The sequence below is a fragment of the Xiphophorus hellerii genome, chromosome 1 (genome assembly GCF_003331165.1).
Source record: "Xiphophorus hellerii strain 12219 chromosome 1, Xiphophorus_hellerii-4.1, whole genome shotgun sequence".
Classification (NCBI taxonomy): domain Eukaryota; kingdom Metazoa; phylum Chordata; class Actinopteri; order Cyprinodontiformes; family Poeciliidae; genus Xiphophorus; species Xiphophorus hellerii.
Window position 1 is genome coordinate 3,626,316 of NC_045672.1, and position 21,384 is coordinate 3,647,699.

Sequence of the window (21,384 nt, forward strand, 5' to 3'; positions counted from 1 at the left end):
GGCCAAACAGTGAGCGGGAGGAGGAGTTGTGAGAAATTGCACAATTTTTTTTGCAGTGCTTAAGAATTGTAGTCCACCTTTATAGGGTTGTAGTTTGGCAATGACAGCAGAGGAAATGAACGAAGTCATTCTATCCATGTTGGCCACGTTTGTTTCTTGTTGGCAAAGATGTCATGGCACTAATCCCCACAAAGTTACTTACAGCGCACACCATTTCCGGTAAGCTTCATTAAGCATTACAAAAGTCAAGGCCAAACACTAGCAGTTTGGTAAAATCAGATCCAAATGTTTAAAACTTCAGAGTTCATACCTCACACCAGATCATTGATTCTCAGTAGCTGAGGATCCAGTTCCTGTGCACAAAGCAAAGCGTAGAACAAGAGGCTGGTTTTTACCAGGCTAGGTTGAGGCAATTGTTAAATGTCTTGATGTCTTGTTTGATGGTGGATAGACGTACTGGGACCTCATTGGAGTTTTTTTTTTTTTTTTGCTGTGGTCTACCATGGTACAAAAACAGAGATGAGCTAAAAAGTTAAGCTTCTGATTTAATTGTTGATTTATATTCTCACCCTCACATATGGTCATGCGACATGTCTCCTGACCAAACATAATTGATTCTAAATACAACAAACAAATTCCTAGATACAAGTGGTGGAAATAGGGTTACCAACCTCATGGCTTAGGGATAGGTTGAAGCTCTCTGTCATTCAGGGGGGAGATCATTGTAGAGCCACTGCTCCTACACCCTCTGGTTGTGAAATGCTTTGGGTTCCAACCTGAATGAGCAGGAGAGCTGAGAAGGATTTCTTGGTTTCCCTTCAGGATTTTGTTAACCTCTGATTACCAAAAAACTGTGGGTGGATAGAAGGACATTACCACAATATTTAACTGAGCTGTCTCTTTTATTTTGTTTCAGACATTGCACATACCCGAGGTCCTTTAGATGGAAGTCTTTACGCTCAGATAAAGAAACGTCGAGGTCCCAGCTCCGGTTCTCTGACCTCAACCAATGGCAGCAGCCCAGCGGGAGGCCCTGCAGAAGACAGACCTGATCATCTGATCCCTCAAGGTTCCGACTCGGGCCTTTCAGCCCACTCCCTCCACTTGAACCAATCATCAGTCCATCCTGACCACCCAGAGGAACTTGTTCGCCCACCACCACCGACCAGACAGGAAAGGGAGGAGCTGGAACGTCTCCTCGGTGGGATTGAGGGAAACAAGGATGGAGAGCGAGAGACAGCCATTTTAGATGATGGCGATCCCTGGCCCCCGGAGAGAACCGGGACATTGAGGCTCAATCGGTCATGTTCTTGCAGGGATGGTTACCGGTCTCAGCGCTGCGCTGAACCAGGGTGTGACCGCACCCTCCTCATGCCAAATGGCTACTGTCTTGATAGAGCTCCCGGCACTAACGGGCACCACGGGGCAACCCCTTCCACCAGTCCAAACCCAGCTGGTCCTCCATCACACATGGATATGTGTCAACATTACAGCCCACATACCCATCAGTCTCTTCCTCCACCGGATCTAGTGTGGGACCGTCAGAGTGGCCCACCCCACTACTTACACCGCTCCTGTTCGGAGGCGCCCTCATCTCGACATATTTGTCCGTACCCATCACCAGACCTCACCCCTCATTCTCATAATCCGTCACACCACCTTCCCGTACCTGCTGCTGGTCGACTTTACTGTCGTGAAGATGTTCCCTTCCATCATCCTCCCCCACCTCTCAGTCACCACCACACCCACTCACACCACCCGAAACCCTCCACCAGTCCAACTTACCATGACATAATGCTGATGGATAACCTACCGCCCTCTAGCTGTCCTTGTAGGGACTGCAGCATTAGGAGAGAAGATTCAGCTGCCTATCACACCCTGAGGCTAGAGCGCGGTGACAGCTTTCATTGGGACAGAGAGGCAGAGCTTCAACAACGAGAGGCAGGACTCAGGAGGACGAGGGAGACGGAATTAACCAGAGGGGCAGAACTTCACTGGGAGAGGGATCCTGGGCTCAGACGAGGCAGAGAGCTGTCACTCCACTGGGAGCGGGACAGGGAGGCGGAACTGCAGTGGGAAAGGGACAGAGAAGCAGAATACTGGCACAGACGGGCCACTGTAGCCTCCTACGGCCCACAGGGACACGATCTGCCAGCCTTCAGCTTTGACCCTTTACCGTCAGGTCACCCGGCTTATCCAGAGGCGTCAAGGTCCCACGCTCATTCCCACCTGGATCTGAAGTACAGCAGCAGCAGCAGCGGGTACCAAACACCACGTCAGGTGTGCCCCTGCTCACCGTATCAGCCCTCGCCATCTGAAAGTAGAGGCTATGCCTCAGGCTACCAGTCAGAGTCCACATCTCCTCTGCCACCTCCTTCCTCCATGGTGGGGACTTGCAGCCACAGCAATGGGCCAGCAGACCATATCCCTAACCACCACCACCACCACCATGCGGATTCACAACAATCATACAGCTCTGATTCACACACTGGTGAGTCACAGTAAACACACACTCTCAGTCGTATGTTACTACTTAACAGGAATGCTGAGGGAATAAGTCATCCCTAATCAACAACAGCATGCATTGAAAGGTTTACTTGAAATGCCAGAATTCTTTTGCATTACTCAAACTGCTTCTTGTTGACTGTGGAGTTTCACAGACTATCTTCAAAAGTGTCCTCTGGCCACACAGTAACTGTGTTGATACTGTTTATTGAGATAACAATTTAACATGTTCTACTCTTCCCATCTTGTCTCAGATGGCCTTCGTAGCTCCGGTGAGAGCGTGGGTTGGAGGGATCACATTACCCACGGGTCTTTCAGGAGGGTCCACAGAGATGCTCATGTGGCCTGCTCCACACCATCGGATATGTCCGGACCATCGACACCAGTCCACACCAGTAGTCCACTACGCACACAGGAGAGGTACTCCATATCAGCTCTTTGAATTTGAAGATGAAATCATTTGAAACACTAGTTTTTCATTTTCTTTTGTCAGATTAGCCCAGTCAGTCCAGAGAAACCCCGGCAAGTTTTGATTTTCCTTCCACTTCAAAAAGATACACTTGTTTTTTACTGAAGAATCCAATAAAATACATTGAAGTTTATGATTGTACATGAAAAAATATTAAAATGTTTCAGAAATAAAACTTTTGCTCAACACTGTAGGCATGTTTCTTATTTCAGGTGTTTGTTGCTTTTGTTCCACTGCAAACTGGTCCTAATTAATCCTATTAAATTAACCAAAGTTTTGTTGGATCACACCCCCTTACGTCGATATTTTTAATAACTGTGCACACAGTCAGCTTTTTTGTGTTTCTCATTATGTCTGTCTTTTAAAGTCCCAGTCCCGGAGGCAGAGATTATGAGATCCGGACCACAGATATCATCAGCAGTGACAACGAGGGTTCCCCATCACAAGACAGACACTTTAGTAACGCTAACGTCATTCAGGAATCATCAGCACACCCAAAAACAAGCACCAAACAGGAGGAACCTTTATCACCCACCAAACCAGATTCCCCATGGATAGATCCCCCCAAAGCCACAGCGCCGCACCAAAACTGCACCATAGATGCAGCCTCTGCTTCTCCTTTTGACTCTGTGACACCGACCACAACAAACCAGGAGAACTGCCAGGTTCCCTCCTCATCAGCACCAAACACACATCCCCACACTCTCCCTCTCAATCCTTCAGAAGCTGCTGCTGTCCCTTCCACCGTGGTCCAGACAGTAACCCCATCTCAGACCCAAACCCAAGCCAATGGACTGAGTTCAGCACATGTGAATGGATCGTCACCAACAAAATCTCACCCAGAGGGCCCCAAATCCCCCACTTCCAACCCCGCATTGGCCCCTGCATCATCCCCGTCCTCACAGCCTGGGTCCAGCAGCATGGACGGCTCTCCGGTCTCAGAAGTCCCGGTTCCTGGTTTTGCCACCCTGGGTAGGAGGTTAATGTTGAGTGGGTCAGAACCCCACCACCCTAACTACCTGCAGCACCACGGACCCCCACACCACCACTACGCCATCCTGGACCACAGTGCTCCTCTAGACGCTAGCAAGAGAAATGGCTATTTTGGTCCTGCCCCGCACCTCCACCCGGCCTCCTACTCCAACTACTCCACCATCTCCATCCCTCTCCCCCACCCACAACCACCTCTGCCAGAGAAGCGACATCACCCTGCCCAGCCGGGCTCCCCCATTGAGGGGGTGAGGCCAAATGTGGGCCAGGCGCCTACCTCTGCCCAGCATCAGCACCACGTCACATTTTCTCCCACAGTGGGGGAAATTGCACCACCTGCAGGACACAACGAAGAAGTGGAGGGTGAGACCGCAAACCGAGTCAGTGTGAAGTTCGTCCAAGACAGTTCAAGGTTCTGGTACAAACCAGGCATCTCTAGAGAGCAAGGTAAGGTCACCAACTAAACCACCATTGTTGTTTGAAAGAATCAAAGCTTTTGAAACAAAGGATCAGTTTGAAACATTTGGTTATTTGGCTGTAGCCATCGCTGCTCTGAAGGAGAGAGAGCCAGGAACTTTCCTGATCAGGGACAGCAACTCCTTCCAGGGAGCCTACGGATTGGCTCTGAAGGTGGCCACGCCTCCGCCCAACGCAAGCCTCAACAGCAAAGGTACAAAGGATTCTCTTTATCTCTCCATTTTCCATAATCTATCCTCATAAGTCCACCTTGCCTTGCTGAGATTTCTAAAATGAGGAGACCATGACATTTTTGACAGTAATAACCTGTTTTTCACAGCAAGCGACCCCCTGGAACAGCTGGTGAGACACTTCCTGATAGAAACAGGCCCTCGGGGAGTGAAGATCAAAGGGTGTCAGAATGAGCCACACTTTGGTATGTTTTCCCCTCCACTTTCAGACAACATTCATGTTAATGATTCAAGGAGAACATGTTTGGTGCATGGGGCCTCATTAGTTTTACTACACCTGACATTAAACTGACGCTAGCTGAGGAGGCTGGAATGAATGTTTTCTGTCGCTCTGTGCTTTAAATTAAACATGTGATTGTGTTATGGATGAACACTGTTTCTTCATGTTGTCTTTCTAGAAAACTTTTTTTTTTGTCATTATTTTATCAACAGGGAGCCTCTCTGCACTAGTCTATCAGCACTCTATCACACCCAATTCTCTGCCCTGCGCTCTTAAAATCCCAGAGAAAGGTTGGTCCAACCCTGTGCTTCAATCTTTACACTGTGCAGAGGACAGTATTTTTCGTCAGATTCTTCATGTTGAACATGTTTGCTCACTTCCTGTAGTATTTTCTCTTAGTGTACATGATGTTTCCTTCCATGCTCTCAGATCTTGTAGGAGAAGTGCAGGAGGTTCAGCCAGTCACCAGCATCAGCACAGCAGCAGACCTGCTGAAACAAGGAGCAGGCGAGTTCTTCATCCTGCCTTCAGCATGGCTTTTGAGAGAAAGAAACCCGGGGCAGTGTATTATTATCATAGCGTCAGTGAAAAACTGGCTGTATCTGTGCAGAATCTGTGTGCTACAGCCAGTGAAATTCCTCATGAAAGTAACTAGGTATTCATTGTGCATGTAGTTTGCTTACTAGAAATGACATTACCAAATCAGAAGATGGTAGTATTGCTGCAGTAATTCACAGTTTCACCATATTAATCTTCCTGCTATAAATCTGAGGCCTTAAAAGTTTGAGGACCTTTTCAGAAGCTCAGAGAATAAATGACAGATCAAATCCAGTTAAAATATTATTGTGTTATTTAGAGGTCAATATTAGATCAAGAGGATTTGTTTGTTTCTAATGAGGTAAAAAAAAAAAAAAAAAAACCTTGATATGTCATTCTGGACAAGTGAAATATCTAAATCTGGTCTACATGTTATTTTTCAGTTGTTTCAAACTGAATTTACCATTATAAGGATCTTATAAACCAGGAACATGAATGGCTGTTTTTCACATTATTTTGCAACCATCAACCTCAATGTTTTATTAGGATTTTTATGAGACAGACCAATGCAAAGTAGTGCATAAGAGCAAAGTGAAAGGAAAAAGATCAGTGTTCTAAAAATATTTTCAAAAATAATTCTAAAATCTGACATTGGATGGAGAGTCTGTGGTTTCGTTCACACAACAGGTCTTGATGCTCAATTCAGACTTTTTTCCTGCGTGGTCGTTCATGCTACTAATGAAATGCGACTGCAATCAGATGCCTGTGTGAATGGTTTATGACCCAAAGGGCCCCGGATGCACAGAAGAAGAATGTAGATTTCCACAAAGCAGGTCATTGTTTATAGAAGTAATAATTGACGGAGCCGTTTATGGATCAATTTTAAAGTTTATTCAATAATGGGAGCCGATAGTATCGTCACAATATCAGAAGACGAAGGAAGCCAATAGAAAGGAAGCAGTGACCTTTAGTGGAACATTGACTGCAACTTCTGTAGAGAAGTCTGTTTGGATGTGTTGTCATGGGACTGTAATGTTGTGTTCTTCACTGACAGACACCTTTCATAATTAAACATTTCAGCCATTGTTTATGGCTTCTTCAGGTACAGAATTACCTGTCTCAGATAAAAATTAGATAAAATGCAATATGACTGTTCAAACTGCAGACACTTTGAAAGCTATCAGATATCACAACATATGGAAATGCCACAGACTGGACTTTCTGGAGGGGTGAAAAGATCAGAAATGGGCCGTTCTGATACAAGTCGCATTTGCCTGCTGTGTGAACGTGATAAATGTTCAAATATTTCCACAGCGGAACAAGCGTTCATATTTATGTCTTAGGTTATGTCTTGGATTAATCTAAGACATCAATCAGTCTACACTACAACTGTAGCTCTAGTTGGAAGGTTAGAGACGTTGTCCTGCTAGAAGAGTCTCAAGTCTTTGACATTCACTCATTTGCCCAACTTACCAGCTTCCCCCTACTTGCTAACACGAATGAAAAAATGAAAAAAAAAATACTGTATTTATAAAACTACTTTTGTATCGATACAGTGACTTTTTCAGGTCACTGTATGGATCTATGACAATGCGTCTGTTTTTACCAACCATATCCCAGCCCAGGTTTGACGGATGCAGTGGAAAGACGTTTTATGAGTTCTTTGTGTCTTCCACAGCCTGCAACGTTCTCTACCTGAACTCCGTGGAAACCGAGTCGCTGACCGGCCCCCAAGCGATCGCCAAAGCAACGGACGCCACACTGGGCCGGAACCCTCGACCGTCTGCCACCGTGGTCCAGTTCAAGGTGACATCGCAGGGCATCACGCTGACTGACAGCCAGCGGAGGTAAAGGCCGCCGACTCCCGCTGAAAAAAAATCTTGAATAAATTTTCCGCTTTCAACGTGTGCTTTTTTTTTTTTTTTCCTTCCCCAGAGTTTTCTTCAGGAGACATTACCCTGTTAACAGTGTCACCTTCAGCAGCGTCGACCCAAAGGACAGGAGGTGGGAAATTCAAACAGAAAGAGAGTTAGAGTGAGGGCTGGGATTGACATTTCTAACCTAAGAGGAAATCTGTAGCTTTCCTGCATCATGTGGCGTTGTTTTAATGCATGGAGGTCGTTTTTTTTTTTGGCTCTTTCGCCAGTTAGCATGAACATCAGGTTGATTTGTTTTTAATAGGCATGCTGGCTGCAGCAACTGCATCAGCTTGTTGAGCAGCTCTGCCTCTTTTTCAGTGCATGTCTGAGTCCACTTTCTGTCTCTGTCTCTCTCTGGACTCCAGGTGGACTAACTCCGACAACACAACTGTTCAGTAAGTGCTCTGCTGTCAGTCTGTAGGAGCTCTGAGGAAGTAGAAACGAGTGCTCTTAAAGCCTCTGCATGGCGTCAGGCAGCATGGAAGCCTTGGAAGGGGGAGGGAAGAAATCTGTCAGTGGACCAGATTTAATTACGGAATCAAGTCTAATGTGACCCATTAGCTGCATTTTCATTACAAATATGCACAAAACGTTGTCAAAATTCCACTAATATCAAAAGAAAGACAAAAATAGCAAATACAGCGTTTACATTAACTACGAAACAAAATTAAAAATCACAAGTGAATAAGTTTGTTCATGCGACAAGTCATTAAAAAACCAGCTGCACCATCATCCTCCCACCACTTCCTGTCTTCTGCTCCTCCAATGGGAACATCCGCTGACTTGTGTGATGTGAAGAGTGTTGCCAAAGCAATTTTGCTAAAGAAAACAAACTTTATAACACAAACCACCTCATCCTAGTGCCAAAACATTTTTCCGAAATTGGGCTCAGATTAGTGTCCATTAAGCAAATTTGTTTAAAAAATGTCAATTTGTGCAGTTATATTGTCAATGGAAACGTAGCTAGTTTTACATAGAGCTGACTCTGTTTTAATTACAGCAGGTCTTTAAGCTCCTCCTACTCATTAGACAAAATATTTGCCTCTTCAGAATTAAATCTTCCCCCCCCCCACACACTTCCTGTTTCGTTTCCCCTGCAGGGTGTTTGGTTTTGTTGCCAGGAAACCAGGCAGCACAGCGGAGAACCTGTGCCACCTTTTCGCGGAGCTGGACCCCGAGCAGCCCGCTTCTGCCATCGTCAACTTCATCAACAAGGTCATGCTAGCGCAGCGCAGATGAAGAAACCCGGAGTCCGTCGATCAGACCAGCAGACCGTTCAGTGTTTGTTTGTTTTTCCGATCACAACTCCTCCTGAATGAGGAGGCTACTCGACAGGGCGGAGCAAGCGTCCATCAGGGGCCGTTACCAAGAGGCAAGATGGAGGATTAGATGACCTACTTTAGATATCGAAATCTGATCATCTCCATCTGTGTGGATCTACTGAAGATGGAATGACCTGTGATGTGCCAACTATTGGCTGGAGGGAAAAAAAAAAATTTTTTAAATAGAAATCAGATATCTCATCTATTTTTCTTTGTTTAAATGTTTCTATTGCATCAGCTGAAACTATTTTTCAGGTAAAAGTTTTATTACCTAATGTCTGTTCTTTCCCCTTCATTCAATAACTCCACTGAGCTCCTTTGCCTTTTATTGTCAGCAAATAAAAATGATTTCTTAAATATAACTATGGTAACGGGATTGTCCTGATCAGGATTTTTCAGTCCCCCAATGCGAATGTCAATAAAAAGTCCCTACCCGATATGTGATTAAAAATCAATGTCATGTATATGATGTGAGATAATATTACATATATTTGTGCTATCATTAAGCCTGCAGCTAACAATTATTTTATTAAGTGATTATTTTATCAATTACTCCAACGATTCATCAGCAAATTTGTAAGACTACAGATTTTTCTCTTAACTATTTAAGCCTTTTTATGCGTTACAAATATATTAAAAGATGCAAATAAATATTGCAATTCATTTCTTTAAAAAAAAGAAAACACTTTATGGCCTAAAATGCTTAATATAGCATTCATTTTGTGAATTTGACAGACAAAATTGTTTTTTGCATTTTAGTCCAGTTTTGGTTTAATCACTGCTCTGAATGTAAAGTCCTATTAACAATCAATTACTGACTTAGTTGATTACTTCACGAAGGATTCATCACGATTAATCTGAATAATCATTTCAGCCAAAGTTGTGATTGTGTTCACTATCATTCCAAATTCTGCTGACTAATCGGTTTTAATGGACAGGGATGGATATTCTTCTCCAGGTCAGCCTGAATGACCAGCCCCAATTCCTTTATTTATCTTAATCTCATTTCTGTGTAATGTGTTAACATTACCAATATGTCCTAATAAAACATAAACTGTGAGATAACATATTACTTATGAAGCTCACTCATCAATAGTGAAGTACTTTCAGATTTCGTATGACTGATTAACCAATCTTGCCTTTTGATAAACAGCCCTGATTAAATGACAAGCGATGTGCCATACTGACGCCTTCAACACAGACAGAAATGAACAAACAGCTCTTGTGAGGTTTGAACATTAGAAACATAACTGCCTTAAATGACAGCAGATTTGTATATTTTGTACCAGTCTAAAAAAAAAAATCTTATTTTTCTGTTTAAAAGTAACCAAAGTGATGTAATTAACTTCCTGTATGTAGAGACGTTGAGTATTCTAATGTACGTAAAGCACATCCACATCGGCACCTTTCACCTGCATTTACCACATTTATAATCAGAGCCGACAATCATGTTTGGGTTAAACTCAGATTTGTCCGATCACTCAGAGGGAGTCACGGAAGGAAAACCCGAATGTGAGTTTTTTTTTTTTTTTTAATCTTGTGATGAGAGAGTTGTGCGCGCGCTGAAGGTGAACGTGGGCTGAGGTGCTGAAAACTCGTCCGATAAAAGGTTTAGTCAAGTCTGGTTTTTCCCAAAGGAGTGCATGTGAATCAGGGGCGAAGCTAAGCTGTCAAACGGGCTCTTCTAGAGGGCAGCGTGGTGGGAAAATGTTTGCAGCTATTGTTTGAACAAAATGAAAACATAAATGACACCAATGTTAAGAGTTTTTAAAAACACACACACGCACACACACGAGTGGCCAAAAGATGAAGCACTCTTGTATTAAGCTTTTTATCAAGCTATATTTTTGTACTTATTCCTTCTTGTATTTTTTGTTATGCATTCATTTAGTGTCGTCTTAGTTGGTAGAAAAAAAAAACACTACTTGTATTACAACAATAATATATTGTGGTTATGATGTTATCATGTAGTAATATATTTTCATATGCAGCTATGGGGCAGGGGTAAGAAGAAGAAAAAAGGAAACAGTTTGTTCATTTGGAAAGATGGGAGCCTATTTTGTATGCAAGCCAATAAAGAATCAAAGTGAAAACTGTGTGTTTCTTGGAAAGTGAGTTATTAGTTGGATAATCAGTGAGAATGCATTACTCCATTCTCATTCGTACTAATTTCTGCTTCTGCCAATTTATACTATTTGTTATGTTTTACTTTTCAGCTTGTTCAGACATTTCAGGTTCTTATGTTCTGCCGTTTCTTGCATTTTCTGCGGCAATCATTCTGCAGATAAACATTCTCAAGGCTGTTACGCTGGGAACAGCAATTTCTCTAGTTATAACAAACATTCAATTTAGTCTCAGGAATTACTTTAAATAAATTACTTTGTTTCCTCTGTAACAAAATAAGCAACTTTTTCACCTTCTATCAAACTTCAGAGGATTTTATTAGCATTTGTGTGATAGATCAACAGAAAGTAGCACATCATTGTGAAGTGATAGAAAGTCATTTGAAACAAAAAGTACCTGAAAAGCATTTTACGTTGGTCGGTCACATAATACACTTTGGAATTTGCAGATGTATGTTGACGAAATGAGAAACGGGTTGAAGGGAATTCTATCTTGACAAGTCTTCCCTGTTTGCCGTTTCATGTCGGGGTGTGGGAATCATTTTGCTGAACAATAGATGCTGAAGTTGTGCAGTATGTACTTGTTTCATACAAACATGCTTTCTCACAGTTTCCTAGTGAGGTAAAGAGAGTAGTGAGAAAGTGGGCTTGTGTGTGTCGGCGTGTGCATGTGTGTTTGTGTTTGTGTGGTGAAATATGGTTCATAGCTGCAAGGAAACATATAGAAATTGACATTTTTTAATCTTTTTTTGCACTTTAACCTGACTGCCGGGTCAAATTGACCAGAACAGTATCTATGTAAAAAGTTGACCTAGGGGTTGGTACAAATGTGTAAAATGAATAAATTTTTAATTTATATGTAGAGTGCACCTATTAAGACAAATAGAAAAAGTTTAATTAAAAAAAACAAAACACTTAGAACTATTTTTTTTTTTAAATTTCAACTTTAAAACGGGTCACTTTGACCTGCCACATAACAGGAGGGTTAAGTTCATCAGGTGTTATGAATACAGTAACATTTTAAATACTTCTACTAAGAAATACAGTAAGTCATTTATTTGTGTGGTCTGTGTTTCCGATGTTAATCTTTATCGTCTTAAATTTTGTAATTTCTTCAGACCGGAGAAAAAAACTTTCCAAATGCTGCCTGATGATTCATGACGTGTCACTGGTTTGGAAAACTAACAGATTCTAACGAGGGCTTAAGGTCTACGGAGCATCCCGACCACATTTCCAATATTTTTACTTTACCACCTTAAGTGGTGCTCCAGCATGCAAGAAAAAATACAATAATATGTCTAAAAAGATTAAAGACAATTATTTATTTATTCACAATCCCCTTCAATCTTTTTACATTGTAACCCAAAGTGGATATTTTGTCCCTTAATAAATGTCCCAGAATTTAGAAATAGACAAATGTCCCTTTAAAAACAAAGAGGTCTAATACTTTTACATTTGATGTGAAAATCATCTTTGAGTCACTAAAATTGGTGTGCAAAGACTTACTGAGATCAAAGTAATAATTAAAAAACAAAAAAAATCCAGTAAGCATTTCAATGCCTTTTAAACACATTTAAATGTAAGCAGGAACAAAATTAGCAAAAACAGCATTACTGCCTGGTACCGAAAGCAGAAACAACAATTACCCTTTTTTCTTTTTTTTGTATTTCCTTCCTGAAAAGAGAAGTCGGCAGGATTCAGTTAGAACGATGTGAAGTGGCAGAAGTTCATATCAGCAGAAACAGTTCAAGTTTTTGTCTGAGAACGTCGGCCATTTTCCCCACAAGATAAAGAGCTTTGTGTGACTTTTAATAGAGAACGCTGTCTGGTAGTGAATCAGCGAGTTATTCACTCCGTTGTCAGCAACATGTGAACCACCGTGTCTGTGGACAAACAAATCCCCTTCCTGCACTTATAGATATTTATGTGAAAATGGAGAAAGAGAAAAATAAATATTCCTGAAAAAGGCCAAAAAATCAAACTCACTTTATCAAAAATTAATGTTCAACTTGGCAACGCTCAGCAACCAAAACACTTCGTTTGAAGGTTGTTGTTTTTTTTTTGTTTTTTTTTTATTTTGTGTGTGTAGCGGATTTCTAATCCAAAAAATCCATTTTGTTGCTTCCTTCCTGAAGGGGGCGTGGTTGTGCTACTGGTGAGTCCGGGGGTGGGTGGTGTTGGAGCCACAGTCTATGTAGTGGTAATCCTCCAGGCTGTTCTGGGACGTTCGCACCATGTACGACGTTTTCACCGAGGTCCTGAAAACAGAGGCAAGCTTTTCAATAACGCCTTCAAGAGCAGGAAGTGGCCACAAGATATTTCAACACAGGTCTCCATGGTAACTGTAACATGTAACATGATGCAGCTGCAGAATCATCATAGAGGTTTAAAAACAACAGAAAAAAAAAATTATATGACACCCGCTGCTGACTAAAAATGCATTTCTAAAACTTTACTTACATGACTTTATCTTATTTTCCTTGCAATATTTTTGTATTGGCCATTGACAACTTCTGACTGAGTTCACTTAATCTGCTACAGCAGAGTGTAGAAGTAAAGGTTTGGCCTGCAAAGCCAAACGTGCCATAACTCAATCCATTTTAAAATGCCCTAAACTTATACAGAAGAATTTCTTTTATAAAACTGGAGAAGTGGCCATCAAATAAATGTGTTTTTATCACAAATAAATGAATAAAAATATATATATATTTACTATATTTAAATTATTTCACACATATTTTACTTCAGAATTTCCCCCAGAAAACTTGTTAAGTGTGGAGTTTGGGATGCCGGGGCGGTCATCCAGCAGTCCACCGTGTTTTGGAGTTAAAGAAACGTCTGAAGTTGAAAGGAAATTTGAAAATATTATTAGCTAATTTATGTACATTTTTAGCAACACCTAAGCACCAACTGCAATGTCTTAAAAAAAGGCAAACATTAAAAAGACCTAAAATAAATACATAAACGATGCTTAACCTGGTGGGGGCGCAAGTAAAGTAATCACTGTGATGGTGATGTAGCTCAGTGGGGCCCAAGGAGGGTCCTGGAGGGCCGGCATCCTGCATGTTCTAGTTCTGTCCCAGTTCTGGCAGTAACGACCTTCTCAGCATGTCAATGTTCTTCTTAGGCCTCCTAACGAGGCGTCAAGAAAACTAGAACATGCAGAACGTCGGCCCTCCAGGACCCACGTTGAGCCACAGGGTGAAGCTAATGCTCCGTAGAAACAGTGGCTGGTCTTGTGAAGGGTTTGAATGATTTTACCATGCGTTTTATTTAAATTACAAATTTAAGTACTTCATTGAGATCTCTGAAATATCCTAATGTATCCTAAGTAACATTTATCAGCTGGCCTGGTTCTACTCAGTATTTGTGTGTAAATCTTACTGACAAACAGCCATGAAGCATCAGGATGAGTAGAAAGATAAGACTGAGTGACACAACAGTTAATGCTGATAGTTTACTCTGATATCATTATTATTATTATTAATAATGTTACAGCAGAAGAAAAGTAACGCACCATGCCAGATGAAATCCTAAGACAGACTTCACTTTAACATCCAAAAGAGATTAACATTTATAAAACACCAACCCAGTGTCTAGTGTCATATTTTAAAGCTGATTTTACTAAAAAAAAAAAATAATAAAATGAATTAATAAATACAAATCAATGCATTTCTAGTGCTCTTACCACACCAACTACAACTTACTGCATAAATATGACAATGTTGTGGACCTTGATTCTGGGTATTGTGCAGAAGGCACTGCAAGACACAGAGGAGAGAAAAATGTCACATTTGAGTCATTTTTCAGTCCAAGTTGTATAAACACAGTTTGGGCGCCACTTACTAGACATAAGGTGCATTGCTGCCGATCTCCACACTGACCGTGTAGTTCACCTGTGAAAAAGTTGAGGCATCAAAAACAAAAAACATAATCTGTTTCCAGCCTCTTAGACCTTTGACCTCTTTTGAGGGTTTTGCTCAAAAATGACAAGCCCCAAATTAACTTTATATAACTCAGGAACAACTATGTTTACTTGAATTGCTCTGGTATCAAAGTAAATGTATGACTCTAGTAGAAATGTCATAGGTCTAAAAAATAAAATAAGACTTACAGTATTTACATAACTGTAAAAAAAAAAACAACAATCATTTCTGCATAAAAAGTGCATTTTATGATCTGAAGCCTGAAATAGTAAGAAACTAAATCAATTAATCGCATGATGAGTTCAAATGAGATTGGTCATTTCCATGTGGACAAAAATGATCACTGAAGACTGAAGTGGTTAGTTTGCACTACTGGACACTTTTGCCTCTTTTCGCTGTCAAAGCTGAATTAATTGTAGTTTTGGTTATGTTGTTATTTTATTTTGGATATTTAAAATGTTAAATGTTCTTAAGAAAACTACTGTGAAGTACTTGTGCCAAAATCCATGCAAAAAAACAACAACCCAGAAGCAAATGATTTTTTAGACCGTTTTAGAATTTTTATGAACGTTTTAAATGACCCATATCTGCACATTTTGACACCAATTTGAAGCTTAAAGTTTGTTTCTCTCCACTCATGTCAAACCATAGACAGTCATTCCATTTAATAAGCTGTTCAAATTCAGCTTATTAAGTACAAATTCAGGACTGTTTGAGATTCCGTTTTGAGATGTGTTTTATGTTTGTCTCGTTTTCAAAACTTTGATTAACATCAAGTAGAAAAAAAAACACACACACAAAAAAAATCCCCAAACCAGGAAACATGAGGTTTGTGTCAAATCTTTTAGCTACATCTGTACATGATCAGTTTTCAAGCTTTATCCTTATTGCTTTCCAAAAAACCCTGAAAAGGAAAACAGCGAGACGATGTTTGAAACGGACATAAGGACATTTCTTCCAGGGCTGCAGGAAGGGGCTGACATCCAGCTTTATTTTACTTTTGTTTAAATATAGTTACCAAAAGATGCAACTGATTTTTAACCTCTAAAGCAAGAACTTTGAAGTGTAGACCTTTTTCTCTTGCGCACATGTCGCAATACGGTTTCTATTAATTGTGCAGAAACGTCAACTGATAAAAATCAAGAAAGACAAACCAGCTTCCTGTTTTAACAACAGAGCAAGTGACAAATGAGACTCAAGAAGAAAATAGCAAATGCTGAATATTTTGTTTTCAGCTGATGGTTTTAGTGCTTAATACAGAGGGACGGTGTGTGTATGTGTTTATGCTGATATGGGAACATGAAGGGATAGATATGCGAACAGTGTGACTCACTGCTGATGTAAGGAGTTTGTGATCTTTGTTGAGTTCCATAAATCCTGACCAGTCGGATCATTTGGCAGCCAGACCTGCAGCGTATTCTGATAAAGCTTTTTGTTTTCATCCAACACGCCGTGGGTGTGGTGGGTACTGACTTCTGTTACGACTGGACTCAACTGAACGCACATTTCTGTATATAAATCCATGCTTTATTTAGGCCATTTTTTCTGTGAATCAGTGCTAAGTTGAATTAAGCAAAGCTTTTGATCATTTCAAACCTAGAATGTGCTTGTGTGAGAGAAGGGCGCTTGTTTTCCACACCTGGCTGTGGCTGAGCGGCTGGATGGTGGTGGGGTTGTCCAGCTGCCGGGTTCCCACCACCGTCTTCATGTAGAGGATCTGGCAGCTCACGCTCTGCACCAGCACGGTGAAGAAGTTTGGGTTGCTGAAGTTCAGCGTGCTCTGGAAAGGAAAAAAACAATCCGTACGGTTTGAAAGGCCGGCTGGAAAAATAAACTAAAATAATATCAGCAGCAGCTAATATTATTAGAGACAGACTTTTATGGAAACCGTAATTGGACCATATTAAACCACGATTAGGTCAAGTGAGGAAGGACTTACTAGAGGAAAATAGTTAGCTAAATTCAGGAACAATAGATACGTTTCCCCTTGATAGAAAGCAACAATTGGAATCTTGTAGATCTGAATTTACAAACTGGAATTTGTGAATTTGAATTTACATATTGGGATTAGTAAATTTGCATTATTAATTGGAATTGGACATTTTGATTTTACAAAATATAATAAGTTATTTGAATATACAAATTGGAATTCAGAAATTGAAATTTTCAAATCAGAATTTGCAAGTTGGAATTTATGAAATGGAACAGAGACTAAGTGGAATTTGTAAACTGGAGGAAATGACCACAGAAACCTCTGAAGACGACAATGAGCTCAACTTCCTTCTTCATGAAATGCAAACAAACATGGAGTCAGATTTTAGCGGTTGTAGGATTTCTCATTTGTTGTTGGTAAAAGACCACGAGTGGTGTGAATCCACCCCAAGTCCACTGGGTCGGCCAAGTTCTTTCAAGAATGCAGCTTCTGAATTTTGACAGATCCATTTTATGTTCTGACTTTTTTGCAGATGTCCTGGCGCAAATCTGGAAAATATGCTTCTTTGTCCAATTAGAAATCTAGGTTGTTTTAGCAACTGTTGAGGTTTTTGCTGCTACAACCAATTGAAGTTAATATGACACATTTTTCTCCATTTTAAGCATTCAGACACCAAAAGACTATGATCAGAGATGGTTGTACAGAACTTCAAGTGGCTGGGGGTTTTTAGATACAAATTGTAAAAGGACTGACTAGTGAATTAGACCAGCAGCAGCCATGTTGACTTGGCCGACTTAAAGTCTGAACTGTGGCTTCGGGTTTTCTTGTTGGGAATTTGGACAAATCCAACTTTCAAATAGAGTGCACCATACCACTCTCTAGGAAAGGCTTCTTTTCTTAGTAATCATAGAAAAGCATTGTGTATATTTCCTAAACTCCTTTGTAATAATTTTGCTTTAGTATTTTTGTTGTGATCTTTTTTTTTTTTTTCAAATTACAGGATATCTGAAATCTGCCTAAAGCATAAAAAGACAGACTGACTGATTAAAACTATGTTTTATACCATGCAGAGGAAGGAATGCCCTTCCTATATTAAACTTTTTTAAAAGAAATTTGAATGTGTCTAAGGCGGAACCAGCAGGTCAAAGTTCATGAAAACATCTGCCACATAATTCGGATCGCTGCAACTCTTGACAGGAACTTTTTGTTTGTTTGTTTTTTTCTTTAGATAATCAAGAAGTGGCAAATACATTCTCAGATCAGAACATGTTGCAATCATAATGACAACAGACTTTTTTTTTTACCACATTATCAACGTAGAACAGATGGGGGAACATAACTATAACGGCAAAGGAGAACACCTGTTGGTCAGAGCTGTCAACTACTTTGCCTTTGCTTATTGCAAAATGTGGTAATTAGACTATTTAGAGATTGAGAAGCCTAAATGACAGTAATGTTTCAGGATATATATGTGAAATTATTGTGGAAATGAGAAGAAACCTACCGTCATGTTCATCAGGACTTTCTTGTCGGTGTGATCGAAGTGTACGGTCACTGAGCGGATCCCGGCATCCACCACCACCACCGAACGAGGGAAGAGGAAGAAGGCGACCAGCATGGAGGCCAGGAGGCAGACCACCACCGACAGGACAACGTACAGCTTCCTACACACACACACACACACACACACACACACACGCACACACAACCTGCTTTCAAATCCCACAAATATAAATGTCTCTGACAATAAACTGGATTTGCATTGTTCTTAATCAACATTACATGTGTTGCAGATACAATTATTATTTTAAAAAATATGTTGTTTTTTTTAATCTTTCATTACAAAAAATTCTTCAAAATTATTTAAACAAGGTAAACAAATGTAATTGCATAATATATATTGTCTTTTTAAGTCATAATCCACTGAATTATGCTTTTCTTTGTTTTTGTTGGGGGGTTTTTTATCTAATTTTGCGGAAGTAGGCTATTTTTTGTCTTACTCTTAAAAAGAAAAAACAACATTGAGTAAAACCTTTTCAATTATAGCGAGGAGAAATACTGGATACTAGTCAGTAATCAGAGTGTTTTCTTGTTAATGCATCTCTCTTCAGTGTAAATAATGTTGAAGGAATTAAATGAAAATGAAATACAGTAAATAGAGAGTTAAAGTCGTGGTTACTCACGTCCTTTGTGGCTGCAGCCTTTGGTCGCTGTAGGGGATCAGCGCTACCAGCTCGTTCACTTGTTCTATTAAGATTTTTAAAAAGAAAGAAAGAAGTTAAACTACATAGCGAGACAATTCTGGAGGGGGGAAAAAGCTAAGCACGTCAAATAAAATAAAATAAAGTCACCGTGTATGAAAAAAAAACAACCCCGTGTAAAATGTAATATCACGGTTCCTACTCGCCTGAAGGGATTCTCCCGGTGCCCTGACATGTCGGGCAGGTTATGCTGTCCCTGCCGGTGAACTCCACGTACGGAAACTTAGCGATATCCTCTCGTCTGTCCAGCCCGTCCAGAGAGTCGTTATCGGGCTCTCTGTGTCCTTCTAGCCGGCCCTCTGGCTTTGTCTCCGGGAGAAGCGGCAGGCTGCTGCCGCTCCGAGACCAGCGCGTCCCCATGACTGAGGTGGGAGTGGAGCAGAGAGGAGTTGTCTTTCCACACTACAGACCGCTTCCAGGCAGATGAAGGGGAGCCATTCTGTCCCCGAAAGTTAGCGCCGAGTACCGGGGGAAGCAGAGCAGTTGGTGTTCAGAGAGGGAGCTCGTTTATCCAGAGCGTCAGTCAGTATGTTCTAGTGTGGCGTGCTTCAGCTAATTTTCAAACTTCGATTTTAAATGTCTGTAAGTTAGTAAAACAAGTTTAGTTAACTTTGTTTAACAATTAACGATAACATTTCAGTTGAAAGCTACCTTCACACAGCCATGTTTCCTATGCGCCGCTCCTCATCGTGTGTCATTTGAAACTTCTGTGCGAGATACTGTCTTGTTGCGTTCAGGTTCCTGCCGTACTGTGGGATTTTCTATTAACAACGAGTTGCATGTTTTATTCACCATACAAAAGTTATAACTAGTACAGTGTCAACTGATCGACATTCAAAATGTCCAGTTCTTAAGAATCACCTTTTATTTTTTACAGTAAAAAGCTATTGAATTATTAAGTTTATATATATATATATATATATATATATATATATATATATATATTATTCTGAGATATCCTTTATTGCTGATATATATGTAGACTACGCAACAATAGTATTCAGCACTTTAAGGCAACATTTTATTGATAATTGGTCTGCTCACTACGTCCTTCTAGTGTTTAGTTTTGCCATTCACGGTGAATATGTCAAATTTGAAACAGAAAATGAAAAAGAAAAAACATATTGTCCTGTGAAATACATTATTTGTAGTTTCCAAAATATTTTGCTCTAGTAATTGAATGAGGTTGTTTTTACTTCAGTTAGGATGCTAGTTGTATTTTACTGATCTGTCAACATGGATCAGGAAAACACAGCTACGTCCAAAATTATTCATGCCCCTGGCAGGCCAAGAATGTTGATTCTGATAACAGGGTTTCCCCCAGAAAGCTTGCCGAGCCCGGTGGTCGGGGCGCCGAGGCGGTCCACCTGCGGTCAGCTGTGTTTATGTATTAAAAGATGCTAAGTTGACAGGAACTGTAAAATATTACTGGGTAGTTGTATGTTATGGGAAAACATCGCCAGTGAAACACTATTTAAATCCACAACTATCCAGTCTTAAAACAACAAATACAAAAAATACAATTAAAATGAATATAAATTATTTGCACTTCTGTTTAATCCAAATTATGTCAGCAGCTCTAGAAGGGCCCCATAAATGCTAACATTTTAACACAGACATATAAATGTAACATTTATTTATTGTGAATCTGATTTAATGGTTTTGGCATACATAATTTTTTTTTTATTATTATTGTTCAACATTTAAATGCAAGATTTTAAGGAACTGGCCAGTTTAAAGAACAATCATCATAGTCAGATTGTTTTGTTACCACAGCAACAATCTGTTGCTGTGAGTTTAATCTAGATTAAATCTAGATTAAACTCACAGATTAAAGAGAGTTTGAGCTCTGTTTGTTCACAAATTTATCTCAGTAAAATACAATTATCACTGATTGCGTTTTAGGTTGGCCAGTTAAACATGAAATGCTGTTAGTGGTGCTGATGTTCTTACCAGGAAGAGTGGCCCGTAATTGACTTATTGAATTGAAATTGAGCGCTCGTTATCCGTTTTTTCCATTTTTGTTTTGTGCACTTTTTTCTTTTTTCATTTCAAACAAAAAAAACGAACTGCCTAAAAATACACGGACCAGTTCGTTATCCAATTTCTTGTTTTGGTTTAATAAACAAAAAGACGGGTCTGCTCTTGTTTTTTCATTTTTTGTTTCAAACGAACTGCCGGAACATACACGGACCCTGCCAAATACATTGTCTACTTTAACTCTCAAATACATTTTTTATTTCCTGTTAGCTTTTTCTTGCCAAAAAAAAACCCCCACATTTTGTTGGTGATTGATTTGTAAAAGTAATAAAAGTAATAGAAAAGTAAAAGTAATAAAAACGAGTTCTATCTGATGAAACGGTCAGGACCCGGGCTGATCCACACCAAGATGCGAGCATAAAACTGTTAAAATCAAGTTTATGATATTACTGGTTGCAGTAAAAGCGCTCATATAAAGGTGGAAAGAGAAGA

At 40.2% G+C, this 21,384-nt stretch overlaps 2 protein-coding genes and 1 long non-coding RNA gene across 10 annotated transcripts in view; 2 read left to right on the plus strand and 1 right to left on the minus strand.

Moving 5' to 3' along the window:
- The window catches only part of tns2a (tensin 2a), a 72,674-nt gene extending 61,912 nt beyond the window's left edge, over positions 1–10,762 (plus strand). For 5 of the 6 annotated variants that reach the window (XM_032563477.1, XM_032563485.1, XM_032563509.1 and 2 more), the window contains 11 exons: positions 917–2,491; positions 2,760–2,925; positions 3,342–4,411; positions 4,506–4,634; positions 4,761–4,856; positions 5,104–5,181; positions 5,321–5,398; positions 7,107–7,275; positions 7,364–7,432; positions 7,713–7,742; positions 8,448–10,762. In XM_032563477.1, coding sequence (XP_032419368.1) covers positions 917–2,491; positions 2,760–2,925; positions 3,342–4,411; positions 4,506–4,634; positions 4,761–4,856; positions 5,104–5,181; positions 5,321–5,398; positions 7,107–7,275; positions 7,364–7,432; positions 7,713–7,742; positions 8,448–8,586 — 3,599 coding nt within the window. In that variant the 3' untranslated portion in view covers positions 8,587–10,762. The remainder of the gene's footprint in view (positions 1–916; positions 2,492–2,759; positions 2,926–3,341; positions 4,412–4,505; positions 4,635–4,760; positions 4,857–5,103; positions 5,182–5,320; positions 5,399–7,106; positions 7,276–7,363; positions 7,433–7,712; positions 7,743–8,447) is intronic. The other variant, XM_032563494.1, reaches the window with a different exon arrangement.
- LOC116720590 (uncharacterized) overlaps positions 1–21,384 on the plus strand; it is a 957,300-nt gene that overhangs the window by 704,738 nt on the left and 231,178 nt on the right. The gene's annotated exons all lie outside the window — the stretch shown is intronic.
- On the minus strand, positions 12,100–19,699 carry LOC116720515 (transmembrane protein 106C). Of its 3 annotated transcripts, XM_032563832.1 has the most exons (8): positions 19,564–19,693; positions 19,059–19,492; positions 18,835–18,898; positions 18,156–18,315; positions 16,358–16,498; positions 14,639–14,688; positions 14,500–14,553; positions 12,100–13,050 (listed from the first exon to the last, which is right to left on the minus strand). In XM_032563832.1, the coding sequence occupies exons 2-8, from the start codon at positions 19,270–19,272 to the stop codon at positions 12,942–12,944; spliced, it is 792 nt and encodes a 263-aa protein (XP_032419723.1). In that variant the 5' UTR covers positions 19,273–19,492; positions 19,564–19,693; the 3' UTR covers positions 12,100–12,941. The 3 variants fall into 3 exon arrangements, with proteins under 3 accessions (XP_032419723.1, XP_032419714.1, XP_032419729.1); XM_032563823.1 differs by having other exon boundaries at positions 19,059–19,685; XM_032563838.1 differs by lacking the exon at positions 12,100–13,050 and having other exon boundaries at positions 14,496–14,553; positions 19,059–19,699.

Bases quoted from the DNA above. Each gene is read 5' to 3' on its own strand.
- LOC116720515 (XM_032563832.1), bottom strand. From the start codon at position 19,272: ATGGGGACGCGCTGGTCTCGGAGCGGCAGCAGCCTGCCGCTTCTCCCG. The intron at 18,899-19,058 runs GCGAGTAGGAAC...AAATCTTAATAG, and splicing joins CACCGGGAGAATCCCTTCAG to AACAAGTGAACGAGCTGGTA. The intron at 13,051-14,499 runs GTAAGTTGTAGT...CTCTGTTTTCAG, and splicing joins AACATTGTCATATTTATGCA to GACCTCGGTGAAAACGTCGT.